Source organism: Leuciscus leuciscus (genome assembly GCF_965113295.1).
Source record: "Leuciscus leuciscus genome assembly, chromosome: 20".
Classification (NCBI taxonomy): Eukaryota; Metazoa; Chordata; class Actinopteri; order Cypriniformes; family Leuciscidae; genus Leuciscus; species Leuciscus leuciscus.
This window is the reverse complement of record NC_138744.1, coordinates 14217762-14238001: the sequence shown is the minus strand read 5'-3', so window position 1 is coordinate 14238001 and position 20240 is coordinate 14217762. Positions and strand designations below refer to the sequence as shown.

General features: G+C 38.1%; 1 protein-coding gene across 1 annotated transcript; it reads right to left on the bottom strand.

Moving 5' to 3' along the window:
* Nucleotides 1–726: 726 nt before the first annotated feature.
* tbrg4 (transforming growth factor beta regulator 4) lies at nucleotides 727–9546 on the bottom strand. Its single transcript, XM_082150988.1, has 12 exons — nucleotides 9469–9546; nucleotides 8534–9001; nucleotides 8248–8429; nucleotides 6219–6363; nucleotides 5923–6097; nucleotides 5669–5826; nucleotides 5462–5572; nucleotides 5216–5360; nucleotides 4170–4412; nucleotides 3266–3377; nucleotides 3066–3180; nucleotides 727–1959 (listed from the first exon to the last, which is right to left on the bottom strand). The coding sequence occupies exons 2-12, from the start codon at nucleotides 8939–8941 to the stop codon at nucleotides 1858–1860; spliced, it is 1896 nt and encodes a 631-aa protein (XP_082007114.1). The 5' UTR covers nucleotides 8942–9001; nucleotides 9469–9546; the 3' UTR covers nucleotides 727–1857.
* Nucleotides 9547–20240: the final 10694 nt, after the last annotated feature.

The following is a 20240-nucleotide window of genomic DNA, read 5'->3' as shown; positions in this document are numbered from 1 at the left end:
GCACTTTCTCCCATTCATAATGGGAGAACCAAAAAAAATTTGTCCGATAAGATGTCAACATATGTATATATATATATATTTTTTTTTACGAAAAAAAACAACATTAACAACATATTCCATACCTCCACGCACCCTGCTTGCGTAGACAACACGTCATCAGCGTGTTCCATCCATGAGGCCGTAACTGAGCTCTGCAAAGGAACAGCAGCCACCTTTTACAGTTCCTCCTGAACCAAAACATCAAGTTTATGCCATGTCGTAATCGTAATTACAAGATGGCAACCCATGACGTTTTACCCGGCTGTTCCCGTCCTCAAACTCGGACAACACTATCAACGGCAAAATGAAACTGCAGCAGTCAGGTGATACAAGTCAGAGTTCTGTAAGTTGTTTACGTTCAATATTATTGTAATGTTATCTGCTTTTGAGACATGAGGTTATTTAACACCTTCTGTCGTGAAGCTTTGCAAACTCTGTTGTGAGCGTTCACGTGTTTTGAAGGGGGCGCAAGGGAGGGTGCTCCGAAATTGCCTACCCTAAAGGTACACACATCATATCTGAGCAAACATTAGACTAATTTCAGTATTTACTGTTAATTGATAGTCAGCTCATTGTTAAAAACACGTTTATTAGACTAGATTCTGATCCATAGCAGGACATTTGCTCAGCACAACAGCAAACCAAACCTGTGTCTTTTGATGCAATCAATAATAAATTAAGACCAGATTCACCTTTCATTAGAATCTTATTTTCATTACACAAAACATCACAGCATGACTACAGACAGCCAGCCAACATTAGCAAACCACATTGGGCAAAATACAGCAATGAGTCATCATATACTCTCTGATGAAAATACGAGATTAGTTTTATTGATACCACACATTGCAAACACTGAGGTGCTTGAGGTGAAGATGGATTTGAGGAAAAATCCATTCTTTGTATAAAACCTTTTCAAGATTTCAAGAGAGAGGTCCACTAAGACTGACCAGAGTGACATGTAACTCCAGGCAGCAAATAACAGTGTAATGATGGCCTTTCCAAAATAAATATTTAAGGCAAAAACTGTCATCCGATATGTTTTCTTACATACAACCATATTTTTCATATATTTAATTAAATCACAAGCACATTTGCAAATGTACAGATATCAGGTGAGGCAAGTAGAGTTGGTATCATTTTACTTTTTCATTAATAAGCAATAATAGAGTGGCGCTCTCTAAGTGTAATGAAAGTATCTCTAAGTACTGAACTCTCAATCCCTTTCTCCATAAATAGTTCCATCCTAACAACTGTCTCCTTGGAAACAAGGAAAGCCCCATGTGTTGTCTAGGCAACCACATCAAAAACAGAAGGTGTATGTATTTATTAAGAAGTAGAGAGTGTGAACGTCCAGTTGTGTTGAGGATGTGGAGGATTAACACAACGCTCTGATCATTTAGTGTAGTTGATCAGGAGTTGTTTCCCCCTGTGGTGAACATTGCTTATGCCCTTCAGATCAGTCACAGACTTTTAATTCACAACATATGTCTAGCTCTTTGGCTCAGTTTCCTTTTTGGGAAGGCAGCGGATACACAACTCTGTTGTTTCCGAGCATTTGCTGCTTTCTGGAGGCTCTGCTTTCTGTTCCTGCAGAGATGGATCACAGCTCCCAGTTGCATTTGATTTCCACTCTGATGTTCGGGTGGGTGGATCATGGAACTTGAGGATGCTGTGACAGTCTCTCTCTGTGTGTATATATAATACTCAATATCTGTATCCTTACTTCACCTGTAAGTCCTGTTATTGTCTGGCCCTGTTGATGTCTGTAAGCTGCCTGTGTCCAAAACATTTAAAGTTATCGACAGGCTTGATGGCTCACTTAGCCATGTCCTCAGCCACTGCCTTCCCTAATTTGTCTTTCAAGTAAGCCACTTTCTGCCAATCAGATTTCAGCTCCAGCCATTCAAAGTACGGCACCTGTAGGGGGACACAAAAGGAGTGTGGATGTGACAAATCAATATACTCAAGAGTAAAATTGCAGTCACATTGTAATTGTTTAGCAAATTTTCACAGGAGAAATAGGAGTATTTTCAATAGGAATCCATGCAATGTAGAATTTCGCAAATTTCACAGATTTGGTTCAAGCTGCATTGACCAACATAATTCTGCTTGGTTTGAAAGTGATGGTTTTGTGTGGCAATGTATAAAGCAGTTTGCACAGTTGAAAATAGACAATGGGTGAATTTTGTTAATGTATGTGACCACAAAATCAATCTCAGAAAATGGAGAAATGTTACGAACTCTTGCCTTTTAAAATGGCTTGTGTCAGATAGCGCATCAAATGGCAGGAGCATTATGTCAGCCTTGTGCTCAGTTGGAAGTCAAGACAAGTCCAGCCAACTCTATTAAACTGTACCCCAGGAGGCAGAGGGCTAACAGGATTGGCCTACATGCTGCAGACAGAGCCTGAGTCCTTTTCCGCAGTTCTGTCTTTACTGCCGCTATTTATAACCCAAAGTCAAGGGGGACTGCCTGCCATGTAATAGCTATTACAATAGGAATAGAACTAATCAGGCTAACAACACTGGTACTATAAAAAGGACAGAACTTTTTTGTATCACATAAGAACTGTTATTGCGAGTTGGAAGACCATCAGCAGTCAGATTTCTTTTATCACGTGACGAGAGTGAGAAGACGATGGCGGAAGATTTGGTTTCAAAGCGAAATGTTAAAGCGCCTATTTGGCCATGTTTTGAATAAACCCGATGCTAATAATGAACCTGCAAACATAATCATAAATAATAATGATGAACCCAGTATTCAAGCAATTGCCGCCCCGAATTGACGTTAATTCGAAAGCTTTACAAGCGAAAGTAAAATGCGCACGGCTGCACAGGCATTCATAAGCAATTTAAAAAGTGAGGTGGAAAAGAGGGAAGTGTGGCATGCACTTATTATGAATAAAAGGTTATCTGTTAATGTGGATGTTAATACAGTTAGTGTTCTTGGTGTGAACAGGCCTTAATACTTCAAATTAACTGAGATATGTTTTCATCTCCTATGGTTGTATTTCACTGTCTCACCTCCACCACTATAAACCCAGCCAGCTGTAGGTGGCGTTTCTGCATGGCAAAGCGGCCTAGAAGATCCTTGCTCTTGAGGCAGAAGTTAGAAAACTCCCAAGACACAAATGCTATTCTGCAAATAGACACAAGCACATTGACACAATCAGAAATCATCTCTGTATGTGATCTTAGAACAAAGCTTTCACATGAATACTCACCGTCGTGCCCCTGCAGGTAAGGCATCAGGTCCACCGCCTCCAGGTAAATGAGGGGCTTTCAAGTTCTCCAAATCAATAGGTTTATTTTCGGAATCTACCACAAGCTCTCCATCTGTGGTGAACATAGATCAACAGATATACAAATTATCAGGAGGTTCTGTTAGACCCATGAATGGAACTCAAACCTATAATAATAATAATAATAATAATAATAATTCATTACATTTATATAGCACTTTTCTCGGCACTCAAAGCGCTTTACAATAATAATAATTCATTACATTTATATAGCGCTTTTCTCGGCACTCAAAGCGCTTTACATAGAATGGGGGATCTCCTCAACCACCACCAATGTGCAGCATCCACTTGGATGATGCGACGGCAGCCATATTGCGCCAGAACGCCCACCACACACCAGCTTACTGGTGGAGAGGAGACAGTGATGAAGCCAATCAGTATATGAGGATGATTAGGAGGCCATGATGGACAGAGGCCACTGGGCAAATTTGGCCAGGATGCCGGGGTTACACCCCTACTCTTTCGAAAGACATCCTGGGATTTTTAATGACCACAGAGAGTCAGGACCTCGGTTTTACGTCTCATCCGAAGGATGGTGCTCTTTGACAGTATAGTGTCCCCATCACTATACTGGGGCGTTAGGACCCACACAGACCACAGGGTGAGCGCCCCCTGCTGGCCTCACTAACACCTCTTCCAGCAGCAACCTGGTTTTTCTCAGGAGGTCTCCCATCCAGGTTGTAACCAGGCTCAGCCCTGCTTAGCTTCAGTGGGCAACCGGTCTTGGGCTACAGGGTGACATGGCTGCTGGATGACGTTTATTATATTGTACGTTCATGGCATAGGATAAACCTATGACGTTTATTACCTTGTAGTTGCTACTCACCTATTGTCCAGCCGTATACAGTTTTGACAGCAGTGCGGAGGGCCTGTGTCCGGTTGTTGGTCAGACTCTGGAGGGTTGCGTGTAGGCTGCTCTGCATAGGGGTGTTGGTCTCCACTTTCCCCTGGGCAGCTGGCAGCAGGACAGCAGGGGATTTAATAGTGATTCCTAGAGGCTCCAGCTGAGCAAAGGCAGAGATATGCAGCAATTTCAGCCGATAGTTCTCAGTCCGATCCACAAAGCCACCTGTTGGATGAGTCAGGAAAACATCACAATTACACAAAAACATGATATGACTGCAGACTGACTTGAAATATGGTGCACAGCTTGACAGCCTATGAAAAAGAAGTGTGACAATTCTGCAATTTATTCTTTTGTGTTCCATGGAGAAATGAACTGCATACATTAAAATAGACATGAGGGTGAAATAATGATAGTATTTTCATTTCTAGGTGAACTATTCCTTAAAATACACTACAATTCAAAGGTTTGTGGTTGATAATATTTTTTAAATGTTTTTGAAAGATTTATGCTCACCATGCCTGTGTCTACTTGATATAAAATACAGTATAAACAGTAATATTGTGGAATATTACAAATGAAAATAACTGTTTGATGTATTTGGCAGAGACTGTATGCTGATTTGGTGCTCAAGAAACATTTCTTCTTATCAATGTTGAAAACTTACTGCTTAATAACCACTTAATATTTTTTGTTTGTTTTGTGAAGAAGTCTTTTGTTATGATGGGATAGTCTTTTTGGGTCACCTTTGATCAATTTAATGCATCCTTGCTGAATAATAGTATTAATTTCTTTTTTTTTTTAAAACAAAAAAACATACTGACTCCAAACTTCTGAAAGGTAGTGTAGGTTAGATGAAAGTAAAGACAGACATTGGACAATGCTCCTATACTACCACCGTGTGTTTCGAATGAGAACAGCAAATTATATTAATCACATTGATACACAAGAAATATAAATTAAGCAGTTTTCCCAAAATGAGAGTATATTCTTTTCTGAATATTTTTAGCACATTCATTCCCTCGCACCTGAAAGTTTCTTCTGAAAGTCATGCTTTGTAACAGAAGAGATGTAATCAGGATTGGCCTGGTTCAGCACACACAACGACCAGACCACATCTGTTTTCAGGAAGGGCTCTAAATTTTGAAAGGACCTTTCCAAAGCTTTGTGTACCTGTAGCCATACAATAAAACCTATTACATACATACATAAATATGCATTGCAGTTAATCAAGGATAATATAATAACAATATATAACCACTCGGATTGGTTACCTTATGGTAAAACTCCTCTCCTCTGCCAAGTTGGAAGTTGAGTTTGGCGAAAGACATGAGAAGATTACAGACCTGAAGAGTGCTGTAGCTTTCACTATAATTCACATAGTGCTGAAAAACAACAGAGAGGGGGAAACAAAAGAAAGTATGTGTATGTAGATAGAGACTGGCGATGGAGAGACTATTACGATCAAAAAAGACTCTAACCTGAGCAAAGCCTTCAAACAGTGGCAGGTGGAGCCACTTGAGGAAGGCTAGAGACTTGGCACAGCGGGTGACATCTAGGGAGCTCAGATCTGATAACCTAGGCAATAGCTCTGTCGCTATTCTCTGAAGAACCAGTGCCTGGTGAAAATTCAGCTTACCTTTTATTCAAAGGAAGATGAGAGGATAATTAGATTTTTACAGTTATTTATGGAAGTCTAGGCCAAAAACCCAAGCTATCACAATTTCTCACTGACCATAAGTGTACGCGATGTCAAGCAGCAACTGTGTTTTCAGTTCAAAGGAAGATTTTTGGTTCAGGTGGTATGAGAGAGCCCGTAACAAAGAAACGGCCCTCCTGTTTTGAGAGGCCAGTGCTAATGCCACCTTCCGGATATCATCTGCGCTAAAGCTCTCTGCCAACTCCAGAGCCTGGAATGCACAAGATACAGTTCAGCATTGGTTACATAAGCCTAATACAATATAATGCAAAGTGTTCAAATATGTTTGGTTGGCTAGATGGCTACAGGTGTTTTAAAGTGTGTGCACTCACTTTGTCCTCCAGTTTGTCCATTAAAGTGGGGGAGAAAAGCAAAGCACGGCCCATGAGAATGGTGATGGTACGACTGTCACTTAGCTCTGTCCAGCGCAGCTCCAGTTGTTTCAGCAGGATTGTGGTGAGCGCTTCGTTTTCATACCTATCATAACACAAGCAGCAACATTACAAGGATAAATCAGCTACCAACTACAGCATCAAGAACTTTAGAAACTTGTTTTAAAAAAGTGGTGATTTTTATTTTTTGCAGGATTATTGACGTACAGTACAGGCCAAAAGTTTGTAAACATTACTATTTTTAATGTTTTTGAAAGAAGTTTCTTCTGCTCATCAAGCCTGCATTTATTTGATCAAAAATACAGATTTTTTTTTTTATATTGTGATATATTATTACAATTTAAAATAATTGGTTTTCAATTTATTATACTTTAAATTATTATTTATTTCTGTGATGCAAAGCTGAATTTTCAGGATCATTACTCCAGTCTATCACATGATCCTTTAGAAATCATTCTAATATGATGATTCATTATCAAAGTTGGAAACAGTTCTGCTGCTTAATATTTTTTCATAACCTGTGATACTTTTTTTTAGGATACTTTGATGAATAAATAGTAAAAAAGAAAGAAAAAAAAGAAGCAAATGTTTTAAAAATAGAAATCTTTTGTAATAACAATATACACTACTGGTCAGTAATTTGGGGTCAGTAATGTTTTTAAATCAATACTTTTATTCAGCAAGGATGTGTTAAATTGATAAAAAGTAATAGTAAAGAAGATTTATATTATTAGAAAATATTTTTTTTATTTTGAATAAATGCAGTTCTTTTTAACCTTTTATTCATCAAATATATTAGGCAGCAGAACTGTTTCCAACACTCATAATAAATCAGAATATTAGAATGATTTCTAAAGGATCATGTGATAGACTGGATGTCACATGTGACACTGAAGACTGGAGTAATGATCCTGAAAATTCAGCTTTGCATCACAGAAATAAATGATAATTTAAAGTATAATAAATTGAAAACCAATTATTTTAAATTGTAATAATATATCACAATATTACTCTTTTTTTTCTGTATTTTTGATCAAATAAATGCAGGCTTGATGAGCAGAAGAAACTTCTTTCAAAAACATTAAAAATAGTAATGTGTCCAAACTTGTGGCCTGTACTGTATACAAATCAGTTCATTCAATGCAGGCACATACAATTTCTCTACTGATATACAATATTGTACAAAAGTTTGGGGTCGATAGGATTTTTAAAAATGTTTTGAAATGTCTTTTATGCTCACCAAGGCTGCTTTTATTTGATGAAAAAATGGAGTAAAACCAATAATATTATGTAAAAGATTACGATTCAAAATAACATTTTTATTTATAATGTATTTTATTCCTGTGATGCAAAGCTGAATTTTCAGCATCATCACTCCGACTTCAGTGTCACATGATCCTTCAGAAATTATTCTAATGTTGATTTGGTGCTCAAGAAACATGTCTTATTATTATCACTGTTGGAAACAGTTGTGCTTCTTAATATTTTTGGGAAACCAAGACACAACCAGAGGTCGCTTTAACCGAATATTTTCCGTCATTGACTGTTCTCTTCATAATCAAAAAACTGCATAATCTACCATATATGCTTGTCCTGTAAGTGCATGATAAAAAATGAAGATGTGAATGAAAAGCCATCAAGTCTTGAAAATTAAAATGATGGGTAATAATAATCAGGTAATAATAGATTATGAAGGAATTTTTACGTCAAAATGACGGACAATGAGACAGTCTAATTCGACCTCTGGTCACGAGACAAAAATGTTGAATTATTTTTTATTAGTCTGTCTGCATGTATATTAAAATCTTATAACTAAAACAAAAATCTGAATAAATAAGCAGACTACCACACTAATCAACTAGTTCATTCAACAACTGACTAGTCATCCCTTATAGGTCTATTTTTAAATTGTCAATTGTGCTAATGTCTATGACTGTGAATCATGCTTTGTCAAGCATGTGAATCTCACCCTCTTTTGCGCTGAAAGGCTACCCAGTCCACCAGGTAGGCCAGTTGACGGTAGGTAAGGCGCCGGATCCTCCAAAGCACTTCATTCTGGATGGAGTGGAGTACAGGGGCATCAGAAGGGACACCCAGCATAGTGAGCGTACGCAGAAGAGCCACCAGAGATCCATTCCACACTGAGGACACCTGTGTGATAACAACAAGATAATCTTCCACCGGCCCAATACATCTTTATCAGTGACAAGTGACTTTCAATTCAAGCTGCTACTCAGACTGGTTGCCATGGTTACCTGAGCATTTACAGTCTCCAGCATGTGCTCGAAGCGCGGGTCCTGCAGAATTTCTTTGCCGCCCTTCTCCATGATCCGCAGGTTCAGCTGGACCAGACACCTGGCAGCATCGCTGGCAGATCTGCCTTGCTCTGCCCACAACTGAAGCACTTCCTGTGGAGTGGACGCCTTTTCAACAAGTTTGACAAGTTCTGTACATTCATATGGAAATGGTGTCTCCTCCATCCTGGCCAGTTCATTGCCCTGACAGAAGAGCCTAGAAGAAGGTCGGATCCAAGACACGGACATCGGGCACAGCGGCTCTAGCGTATGGTGAACTGTGGAAGTCTGTGGTCGGGCTGAGGCCACGGCAACCTGAGAGCAGTGAGGAAACCATCGCGCCCATCTGCACAGCAGCCTGGTGGTCATTTTGGAAAGGGGACTTCCTCTAGTCAACAACCAATCAAAGCATTTGCACCCACATCTCACCTGAGGACCAGAATCAACCAGACAGCACATATTAGAAAAGTAATAGTTGTGAGCCAAATTATGTTAAAAAACAACAACACCAGTCAGATGTCGATAAATGTATATAGGCTAGCTATATATATATGATGTTCCGTGGATGTGAACAATTAAATGATTTATTTAACTAATTATATTTTACAAGTACTCAACAAAATAATCTTGAGCTTCAACACTTTCCAATTATACTGCATGTAAACAGCATGTAAACAGCATGTAAAGATCTGTCAGATGTCTGAATTACCTAGCTCTGCTATCTGTCATGGGCAGAAGTCTATTCTGACCTTGCCGATTTGGGCAGGCGCAGCAATAAGCTTATGCAACTGTCAACGTTATCAACAAATTTTCAGCAACTCAGTAAACATTGATACAGTTCAATAAACATGTTTTATCATACGGTTGTGGCGATGCACCAAATACTGCTTTCTTACCTTGTCAAATGAGCTTTTATAAGACTGGCGACGACATTCACATGGAGGGACTATCGGTCGCGGAGGTTCTGCGTCAGTGTGAACCGGCAACACGTGATTTCGACAGCATATTGTGATTGGTCGGTATACCTTTGAGTTAGAATAAGTTAGATAACAAACCATTTTTTATTACTATTATTACTAAATGATACTGCCTCCGTATAAACTTATAAGAGTTTTGAGAGAGGTCAAACATTAGAAGATTTATCCGTAGGCTTACACATTGCCTTTCAGAATCAGAACCTATAGATTTGAAGCTCAATGACTGCACTCTTGCTTTAATATGATCTAGCTTCTGTAAAATAACAACATTACACATAGTATAATTACAGGGCTGAACTATGCTGCCATTTGAGTTGGAGGTGGTGGGTTTACATGGCTAAATAATAGGTTTTCTTTCAGATACAGTGAAAGCACACAATCTTTTAATTAACCCCCAAGCTAATGCGTCATAATGTTATTATTCACTAAATATAGATTAATTAATAAAATAAAAAATAGTTTTGCCATATAGCGAAGGAGAGAACTCATTTTAGTCGGGTATACTATAAGAAGCTGTTCATAAGATGACCAGCAGATGGCGACATTGATTAATTCATAGCGCAGTTCTCACTTAGTTGGCCAGACATTGCCTAAAATAAATTTGACATAATTTTTTTGATGATAAAAATAGGCATACTTACTACTTTCTCTAAAAGCTGTCTTAATTGAAGTAATTTTTGAGCTGATTGGTAAGCTCAGCCATAAAGCTCCAGGTCTTCTGTGCCGAACAATGTATGACTGAGTTGATCAAATCCTTCATTAACTGTTCCAGTTGTATTATCCTCTAATGGAAACAGGGTGCACGGATGCAGAATAGCGGTCTATTCTGGGTTCAGTAATAGCATGAATGCAGCAAACAAAAATAACATTTTGCGTCATTTTGTAGAGGATGATTTTGTCTGAATCAGCCTTATCTGTTGTGACATGCATGCTCAAATGTTAAGAGTATTTAGGAAAGTATATAACCTAATTTAATAAATATTACCCCAGTTTCACTGACAAGTCTTAAGATTAGTCCCAGACTAAAATGCATGTTTGAGCTGTTTTAACTGAAAGCAACTTGCACTGACATATCTTAAAATACGTTTGTTTGTCTCAAGATGCACACCAGTAATGCTTTTTTCTAAATAAGTCACATTTATAAAAGCTACTTAAATGTACTAATTGAACTAAGGCCTAATCTTGGCTTAATCTAATTCCTGTCTGTGAAACCAGGCAATAATCTAATATAATAGCCTTCATTTTGATTGGATGCTGGATTAGGGTTCAGACTTCAGAAGAGATGGACTTTTGAATTTGGTAAATGAACAATGCCGTTTGGAATATATAATGTAAGATTAGATGGTGTGCCAGCATTCAGTAGCATCTCAAGGAAGTTCAGCCATCTTTCAAAGGAAAAGGGAGATGGTTCAATCTTGTACAAGGCTGTTCTTTTTTATATTGAATTTACGAGAAGAAAAGGGCAAGTGAAACATTTTTCAGTAATGAGGCGACTCAACCGGAGGTGACTGGAGAGGACAAACTTTTAGAGGCAGTGCAAAACTTCCTTTTTCAAGTGGCACTTTGAAAAGAGAGAGTGAAAGTGAGACAAAAAGCGAAAAGGGGAGAGTTACAGTCAGGGACTGATTGAACCCTTGGTGATTTATGCTTCATTCCATCGGCTCTCTGTGGCGTACAAGTCATCTGGTTAATGGTGTGATTTACATTAATGACACAGAGAGGTGCAGCCCGTTTTACAGTCTTTAATGCACACATCAGAACTTTGACATGCTTCGCGGTAAGTCAGGTTGATTTGCATATGCTTCCAATATCTATCTCAAGGTGCTTTGAGTCAGTTACCATAAGCCTTTGAGATAGATTTGTGTAATGTTTTATGCCGTTTGAAGAAAGACATATTAAAACCGAGCCTTTAAAACTCAATCCAATCTTCTTGTAAAACTGAGATGCATTTGAAGAGCAGAGGAGTAGTTAGTGGGCCGGGTTAAGTGAAGTTAAGTATCTGTCAATCACACTCATGATAGTTTAACAGTGATGAGCTGTGAGCTCTGGCCTCCTCTAAGGATCTTATTTTAGAGCTCTCTTAGTACAGATGTCATATTTGATTTTTTATTGCAAATGTATATTTCAGAAATCAAGAGGGTTAGGCTTTGGGGATCTGTTTAAATAACCAGACTGAGCTGAGTTCACACTGAAGCACAGTTATATGAACACTTCAGTTCTGTTCAACTGTTTGTTCTAGTCATTAGTGGTGAGGATTTTTCAATGACTCTTTCGTTATTCATTGTAGAAGGTATTGACAAGTGATTGGCTGCATCTGAAATATAGTAAACAGTATGTGACAAAATAAATATGTCAGAATTCACAGTTTTCATAAAATAGTCGGCAAAAAGTACCAAGATACTACTTCTGGCGAGATTCTGAAGTGAGCCTACGATAAACAATTTACTATCCCATGAGGCCACGGGAGAGGATTTGTGAAGGGCGGTGACTCGACGCAACTGATGCTGATAGGTCACGTTATAAGGGCAACATGGCGAATGGAGTGTCCAGTTTACATTCATACTATATAGAACATACTTTTTTAGCTTTTCTTTTAAATAAATACCTACTCAAGAGAGTATGCCATTTTGGACACAGCCGTTGTCTTTATGAGTAAATTACTGAATCATTATTAATAGATTTGTTCAAAACACTGAGTAATTCAGGAACAAAACAAATGTCTTCTATCTTTATGAGTGATTCATTGAATCATCCACTCAACAGACAACTCATCACAGCTGTGGTGTCCAGAACAACACCCTTGCTCGTATGATATTAATTAGAACATATTATGAAGTGTTATTTTGACCTTAAAATACTATTCCATATAATATGTAAAAACAAATACAAGCATTTTGTAGATGGATTTTTCCCTAAAAAGTATAAACTGTGGTGGTATGAAGACATCTAGTTCTTTAAACGTCATAATCAGCCTCAAATACCAATGTTGGGAGTTGTTTTTCAATACAAAAAGAGTTTTTGCAATACCATTTAGTGCCTATATGGTGTATACAGAATATACATATATTCTGGTGATCTGCAGATGTTGTATTGGTCACTTTCTGCTGCGTGCACCAAGAGCTTTTCATCTTATGTGTGCACATCAGTATTATTTGGTGTCTTTGTCCAGGTATGGTGACCAAACACTCTCACACCCCCTGATTGCTTTTCCTGGGTAACATGAAAGAAATGTATACATCTCCAGTGAAGCGAATCGGACCCCCTTCTTTTCATCTTCTTTTACCCCTATATCTTTTCATTCGCTCTCCCCGTTGTATTGTTCTTTCACCACCTATCTAACTGTAAGGTTGCTGTGCCTGTCTTTCTCTGCCTGGTGTTTGCAAGTTCCATTACGACATGATGATGACTCTGAGAGCCCGTCTGAAGTGTGTCTCGCCGTTGGCTCAAAAGTTTGTTGGTTTTGTTTATCTTTTATTTTTCTTTCATCACAGCCTTATTTTTCTGTTCTTCAACTGCAATGCTCTTTGTGACCTGTCTGGCGAGAATGGAGACAGGAAGACATCAGCTCTGAATTCCAATTACTCTGGGATAGCATACTCTTAAAAGAAATGTGTTTAGAAACATGTTCACACTATGTGTCCACTCGAATCAAAACTTATTACTGCTGTTATTTTCTGCTGCAATCAAGCTGCTAATAACACTTTCACATAACACTTTCACACATAGTCTTGCACATCTCTGTAATGTCTTTAATGTCCAATAATTTGTTGAACTTACTTAAACAATTTAGTAATCTGTACTGTTTGCATGCTATGCCTTTAAAAAATTTTTTTTTTTTAAACGGCGGGGCAAATGGTTTTTGAGGTGGGGAAAATCTTAATAGAATTTTTTCACTCATTTCTTCCACTTCTGCAGCCACCATTCTTCTTAGTTGCATTCTCTCAATGTTATTGTCAATACAACTAAAAATTTTGGGAGAACGTCATATAAGTTGACTTCATAAATACATGTTGATTTCCTAAAATTTCTCACCATTATTGTGATTAGTGTTCCCTTTGTTTGGGTTCTTGGAACTTCATTTATATCATTGTAATTCTCTTCCAATTGATGCAGTGATGCAACATGGAATCAGTTATTTGATTTCAAAGGAAGTGAAGAAATAAATATTATATACTGTATATTTATACTTAAATTATTCCATGTTTTGAATGAATGAATGAATGATATATATCATAACTATATTTTGTGTATAATAATGATATTTTAACAATTTATTGCTAACACTTAAGGCATAAACTTTTAATTGGGTAATACTTCAACATTCAGCATGCAAACCACAACAATGGTAACAAGTTTTTTTTTTACAATTTTGTTACAATTTTATTTGCTGTCTCTTGTCAGTATAACAATAACGATAGCAAATAAAATTGTAATGGTAAAATAAAGCCAAAAATAGTAAAACAAAGCAATTAATTTATTCATGCCTCAAAGCACTCTGGGAGTACACTTCCTCAGATCACAGATAGAATTAAGTTGACAAAACTTAAATGGAAATCCTAAAAAAAGAACTTGATGCAATTAAGTTATGCTTACTTAATTAAATTAAGGCAACGAGTTTGCACAATTGAATGAATTAAACTGAACAAATTTGTTTTTACGGTGTATTCATGGGGGTTTATGAGTGAATCTGTTCTCAAATAAATTATTCTGACCAAGCCACAGGAGTTCAAAAGAGTGATTCTTTGAAGGTTTAGTTCTCCCAGAAATTAGGACTTTGTCATCACTTACTCACCAGTACTAACCTATTCCATTTCTTTTTTCTGGGAAGTACAAAAGGAGACATTTGAAGAATGTCACTGGTCACTCTTTTCATTACAATAAATGGGTATTGAGACACAAAAGCATCATAAAAATGGCCCAAATGACTTGTGAACTTTATTCTGGTGACGAAACAAAGCTTTGCGTAGCATTGTGGCTTTTCAACACTGAATTGCACTTACCAAAATAATGTGTCCCGCTAATTTCAGATCTGCTTCTGCAAATGATTAGAAGAAATAAATAAAAGTAACTTTTAAAGTGATTAAAATGAATGAAAGAAAAGAAACAAACTCGTAAATGAAACCTGCGCTCTGCCTTTTTTCACAGTCTTATTTCATAGGCAGGGTTCATATGGGCTATAATCTGGTTCTCAGGCGAATGAAGCTTTGGAAGTCATGGATCACATGCTTTTAGCAAAAATAAATCAAGTTTCAATATGGTGCATCACTCTTCAAATCTTCTTAAGTCACATGAATAGGTATGTTTGAGGTAAATTTAGGTTGTTACTCCCTGATAATCTTCCTCTTCAGTGAGCTTTTAACCTCTGCAATCTGATCATTGATTTGTATCAATGTGATTTGTGAATGAATCATTCAAACTTTTATTTTAGAGATGTGTACAACAACATGGTTGCTAACAGCACAGCTTCAATTACAGGACATGTGATTCATCAGTTGTTGTTTTTTGAATCAGTGAATTGTACTGTTTGTGGTTAATGTTCCCCCTTTTAGCTGTCACCATGTCGATAATGGTCTTAAATTGAAGAAAATGGGTTCTGGATGAACATGCTGTGTGCTATTGTGATTTTTCAAACCATCTTTAATTCAACTGGCCAGCACCAAAATAACTTTAAAAACAGAATCTGGGGAAGAAATCCATTTGGTGACTTCAGCATGATTATAAACACACTGTGGCCAGTAAAAAAAAAAGACCTGTACGCTATAAAGATGCTTTTGAGACATAAAACAATGACATGTGTATGACCTCTTTGTAAACTTTTCACTCACACACACGTGGATGGTTGTATAAATCTGGTAAATCTGTTTTGTAGTGCAGCCTGAAGAACACAGATTACACCACAGAGGTGTGATTACTGAGTGTGAGACCTCTTTCCCTCACACACATGTATTTGCGCACATACCCTAACACAAAAACGTCCTACACGTCCTCTTTCAAACGGGCTTAAGCCTTTGGAGACGTGACCTTCAACTCCACTCCTTGAAAAAGTGAAGGAAATAACTGTTTGAAATAAAGTAAGTCTGAGAGGAAGACGGACCAGGGGGACATTGTGAGGAGCGTGACCTCTAAATGTGAGACTCCCTGTGTGTGTGGTTGTCATGCACATGATTTCACTTCCTCTTAACTTTTTCAGACGAGTTTTTCGCAGCTGTTAAAAATTTCTTGTGATATTTTGGCGGTCTTGTACATGTGCTTGAGGATTTGCTTGTTTCTGTTCTCTGATTGGTGCCCTGCACACCAATTTGCCTACTTATACTATGCCCTAAAATGATGTACACTTTTTTTGTGAAGAAAAATACATACTTTTGAGTGTGTATAGCAGAATAGTAGGCAAGCTTTGGGACGTAATACCGAAGTCCATTTAAGACAAGTAATTTCACTCGGCGGCCATCTTTGAAACGCTTCTCTGGCATTCAAGTGCAGCTCCTATCTCTTTGAATGGGGAAATATCAAATTCTCCAAAACTGTTTGCCAAGCTTGCGATTAAATTTCAAATTACCAATAAAATCTGACAACAACAGTCTCATAAATTGTTTCTAAACGATCAAATCATGACAAATTGAGCATTTTTGAGGCTGGACCAGCTATTGCGCATGCACAGTACTGACTGTGGCTGTTCCTCAATATGCGTTCTTAAGCGATCTTGCGTCCTTGTGTACTTATACTACGTCATCATCAACCGTCGAGGTTCAATTCCAACACTCAAGAATGCAAGTACATAGGATGCCTGAAAGTACCCGGATGTGTTCTTGATAGAGGATGCGTCGAATGCAGACTCGAACTAAATCCCAGAAGACGCTGCAGACGGTCGTTGTACGGAAGCCTGTAAGTTTTAAACTTCTCGTTCTCACTTGAGAGATTAAGTTAATACATATAAAAACACAAACCAAAACATTCTCAACTGTGAAAAGTTATCCCATTTCTTCAGGAATTCAAACCTCGGCAGTTTCACAATCAGAAGCTCTGCAATGTTGTGGCATTATTTATTCTTAAGTCCTGGAGGCCGACGACGGCGAGGCCTAGCGGGACAGGAGGCCTCCAGGGCGACACCAACAGTTCAGGGGGCCGGAGAGGCACCGACAGTTCAGGGGGCCAGAGGGGATCGGCCTTCGTGGCCTTGCCATCATGGCCAGCCAAGTCCATTTTTACTGCTGCTAGATCCAATGTTGGTCAGTTATTCTGTTACAATCGGTTGCAGAGATGGAGGAAGCAGGCTCTACGTGCAGCAGCTTTATTAAACAAAAAACAAACTCAAGCTTTAACAAACGGATACTCAGGGACAAGATCGGGAACAGAACAAACAAAACAAGTAATGTTAATAACTGACAAAGAACCAGACAGAACACAGGGTTTATATAAACAGAACTGAAGAGCAAATTAACAAGACACACCTGAACTGAACTATCAATCAATCAAACACCATAGAAACAAAAGCAACTGCAGAGAGAGATAGAGCTCTGCTATGCACAGATGCACTTGAACAGCACGCAGAGAAAAATGACCCCACATCCAATCAATGTCAGTTTCAATTTCTTGTGCTCATGCAGACAGACAAAACAACTCTTTTGGTGTTATCTGTTCTTTTCACACTACATATATTTTGGGTGAAGGACAAAATGGTGCTGTTTTGAGTAGCTGACAATCCATTGAAAATGTCATCTTTTTTAGATTTGAAAAAGTAGGAGAAGAGCAAACTGGGGGTTGTGATGCATTGTGATAACCTTGGGTGAAAGAAAGGTAACTGATAAGAGACAGACACGAGTTTGGTTAGGTGTGGGGCAGGGGACAAAGTCCTTCCCTTGAGAAAATAAGATGTGTGAAATGGATAAGGGCTGCGCTTCAAATAAAAGAGAGAGACAATGGAAGGGTGAGAGAGAGAGAGAAAGTGATAAGAAATGGAAAAAAATTTCCAAAGGCCTGAGCGACATCTGTGACCCTGGGCTGATGACAGAGGGGGGATAATCAGAATAAAACAAAACATGAAGGACAGCTAAGTTTCTCTCTACAAAAGATGGAATAAATACAAGCATGTTGCAAGAAGAATATTGAGCATTGAATGAAATTGGAGAGCTTTGGACAAGCTGTTAGGAACCATACACTCACCCACACATACAATAGCATCCAAGCTAATATACATAAGAGAAAAGACAAACTGTCAAGGGAAAGGACAGTGCCAAGTTGATCCATGTTTCCTCTGCTCATTAAAAGATATCTGTTACATGTCATTTCCCTTATTAAATTGCTTTAAACAGGCTCAAGAGGCTGTTGACCATCTGGGTAATGTTCTCTATGACCTAGCTCAAATGTCTAATCAAGAAGCTTATCGCCTTTGGGTCATTCTCAAAATATGGTGACAAACATGTCCCTTGACTGTTCAGTCATAAAAACCTTTTAAATATAATTTTTTTTTATTATATAATATTTTATTAAATGTATGCTATGAAATGTGGATTTTTTTCTATCTATGTCTATCTCTATATCTATATAGTATAATGTAAATCATTTAAGAAGAATGTTTGCCCTTTAAAGGCACACTATGTAATTTTTTTTGCCACTAGAGGTCACTTATTCAAACCAAAGTTGATGGAGCTTTGATTTCATGGAATCATGGGAGTTGTTGTCTTCACCTCTACAGCCGGTGGCGAATACGACGGGACTCGGGCAGAAATCATATTCATGGATGAACGGTAATGTAAAGATTTATTGACGTCGTAAAAGCCGTTGGAGCGGAACGAGGCCGCTGGAGCGATTGCTAATGAGAGACAAGCACGACACACGGCTCGAGAGCAGAGGAGCTTTTATTATGCCAGTAATAATGTGTATGTGGGGTAACGCAGCGCTGTTTTATCATATTGAGTGTGTTGAAAGTTGTTATAATGCTACTCTGTGGGTTCGCTTGGCGGATACAATATGATACACTTGTTGCACACTGAAGTGAGCTAGATCAATATTAGGCATGGAAAAAATGGTACTCGCGGTAAATCAAGAAAACGAGATTTAAACAAAAAGACTAAGGCCCCGATCACACCAAACCTGCACGTAGATCCCGACAGAGGCTGCTGTCTTATACTTTCGTTTGGTATTTGTTTTATTTTTGGTATTAAAATCTGTTTGAATGTTCGCCTGCATGTTCCCGCCTCCTTCTTCCCATGCCACTGTAAAAACGACAACTCAAAATTGTTCACCTTACTAAGATTTTTGCATTCACTGACAATAAAATTGCTAGTTGGAACTTGAACTATGTGTTTTAAGCCACTTGAACTCACTTTCAGACGTTTCTGAGGAAAAGTTCATCTTATTTAATAAATTGAGTTGATTTTATTTTGAAGTTGTAGTTGACACCCAGTTAGAGTGTGGTCAACTTATCTGCGCATGCTCATTTGAAATTTGTCATGGCAACCGGCTGCTACGGGGTTTCCAATGATTTTCCCAGGAGCTCCCTTCAAAAGTTTGAAAGTTTGCGTCCGCCATCTTGTCACAATGCCTGCCAGCGGTAACTTTCCCTGACGTCTTTGTTGAAGAGAGACATTCCTTCTAACAGGTAAGCTAATCATATGAATATGTATATGCATTTGATATTTGTATTACATTTCATTGCGGGAAACAAAATCGATAAATCATAACCAGGCGAGCCGTTTATGGCAATACAAAATCCCCCACTAGCTAATCGGTTAGAAGCTAGCTTATTTTGAACAGCTAAGCTCAATATAATTATTGTCCACATATTAATTGAAAGATTTGTGTTGCCGGTATGTTTGTTATTCTCGATGAATGATGGCATTGTATGCACGTCTGCTTTGCTCATTGACAACTGCTCGCGACCATGCGCTGCAACCAAGGTAACGTTAGAACCAACGTGCTAAAACTGTGATGCAAAACTTCGGTTTGATACGATAGTTAACTAGATAGATATAGCTTCTAGCATGCGACCTTTGTGTAGGGCTGGGTACCGAGTTCGATACTTTTTAGGTACCGACCGAATTGCCTCGATATATCGAGTATCGAAAAATGACGTTGTTCATTCCAGATTTCGATACCTACACGCAAACTCTACAGTACACACACGAGACGCGCGGAACTCTCCGCGCACATACTCATATGAGAGGCGCGCGCGCACTCACAAATATGATGAAGACCTTGACAGTGCACGGAATAAACATAAGAGCAGAAAGTTGCTCCGTCTTCGACTGGTAAATGAAGAGATACCTTGTTGATCACTCTGACAGTGCTTATATTGCAATAAATAATAACCTACTGAATGTACACTGCCTTTCAAAAATGTGTTGGTTGGTCAGATTTTTTTTTTTTTTCAGTAAGGATGCATTGAAGTTATCAAAGGTGACATTAAAACATGTGTAATGTATGGAGCTTATAATATGACAAAATGATTTGAATTTGAATTGTGTAAATTTGAATTATTTGCAAGTGTAATCTAACAAAACTGAATTTTAGGTGGTAGTTTAAATAGTTCTGAATTTGATTTTTTTTAAACGAATATTGAACGTTTGAAATTTAACAAATTGAAATGTTTTTATGGCTGAATTGTATAGACATGTATTTTCAAACAGCTAGTTTTTTTTGTTCTGAATTCGTATAGTGCAAATATTCAGTTTAAAAAAATACAGATTCAAATT

What these genes read in the sequence shown, in the direction of transcription:
- tbrg4 (XM_082150988.1), bottom strand. Translation starts at nt 8,941, where the DNA reads ATGACCACCAGGCTGCTGTGCAGATGGGCGCGATGGTTTCCTCACTGC. An exon ending in TGGACAAACTGGAGGACAAA is followed by an intron (nt 6,098 to 6,218) that starts GTGAGTGCACAC and finishes TGTGCATTCCAG; the next exon opens with GCTCTGGAGTTGGCAGAGAG. An exon ending in GAGAGGAGTTTTACCATAAG is followed by an intron (nt 5,361 to 5,461) that starts GTAACCAATCCG and finishes GTATGGCTACAG; the next exon opens with GTACACAAAGCTTTGGAAAG.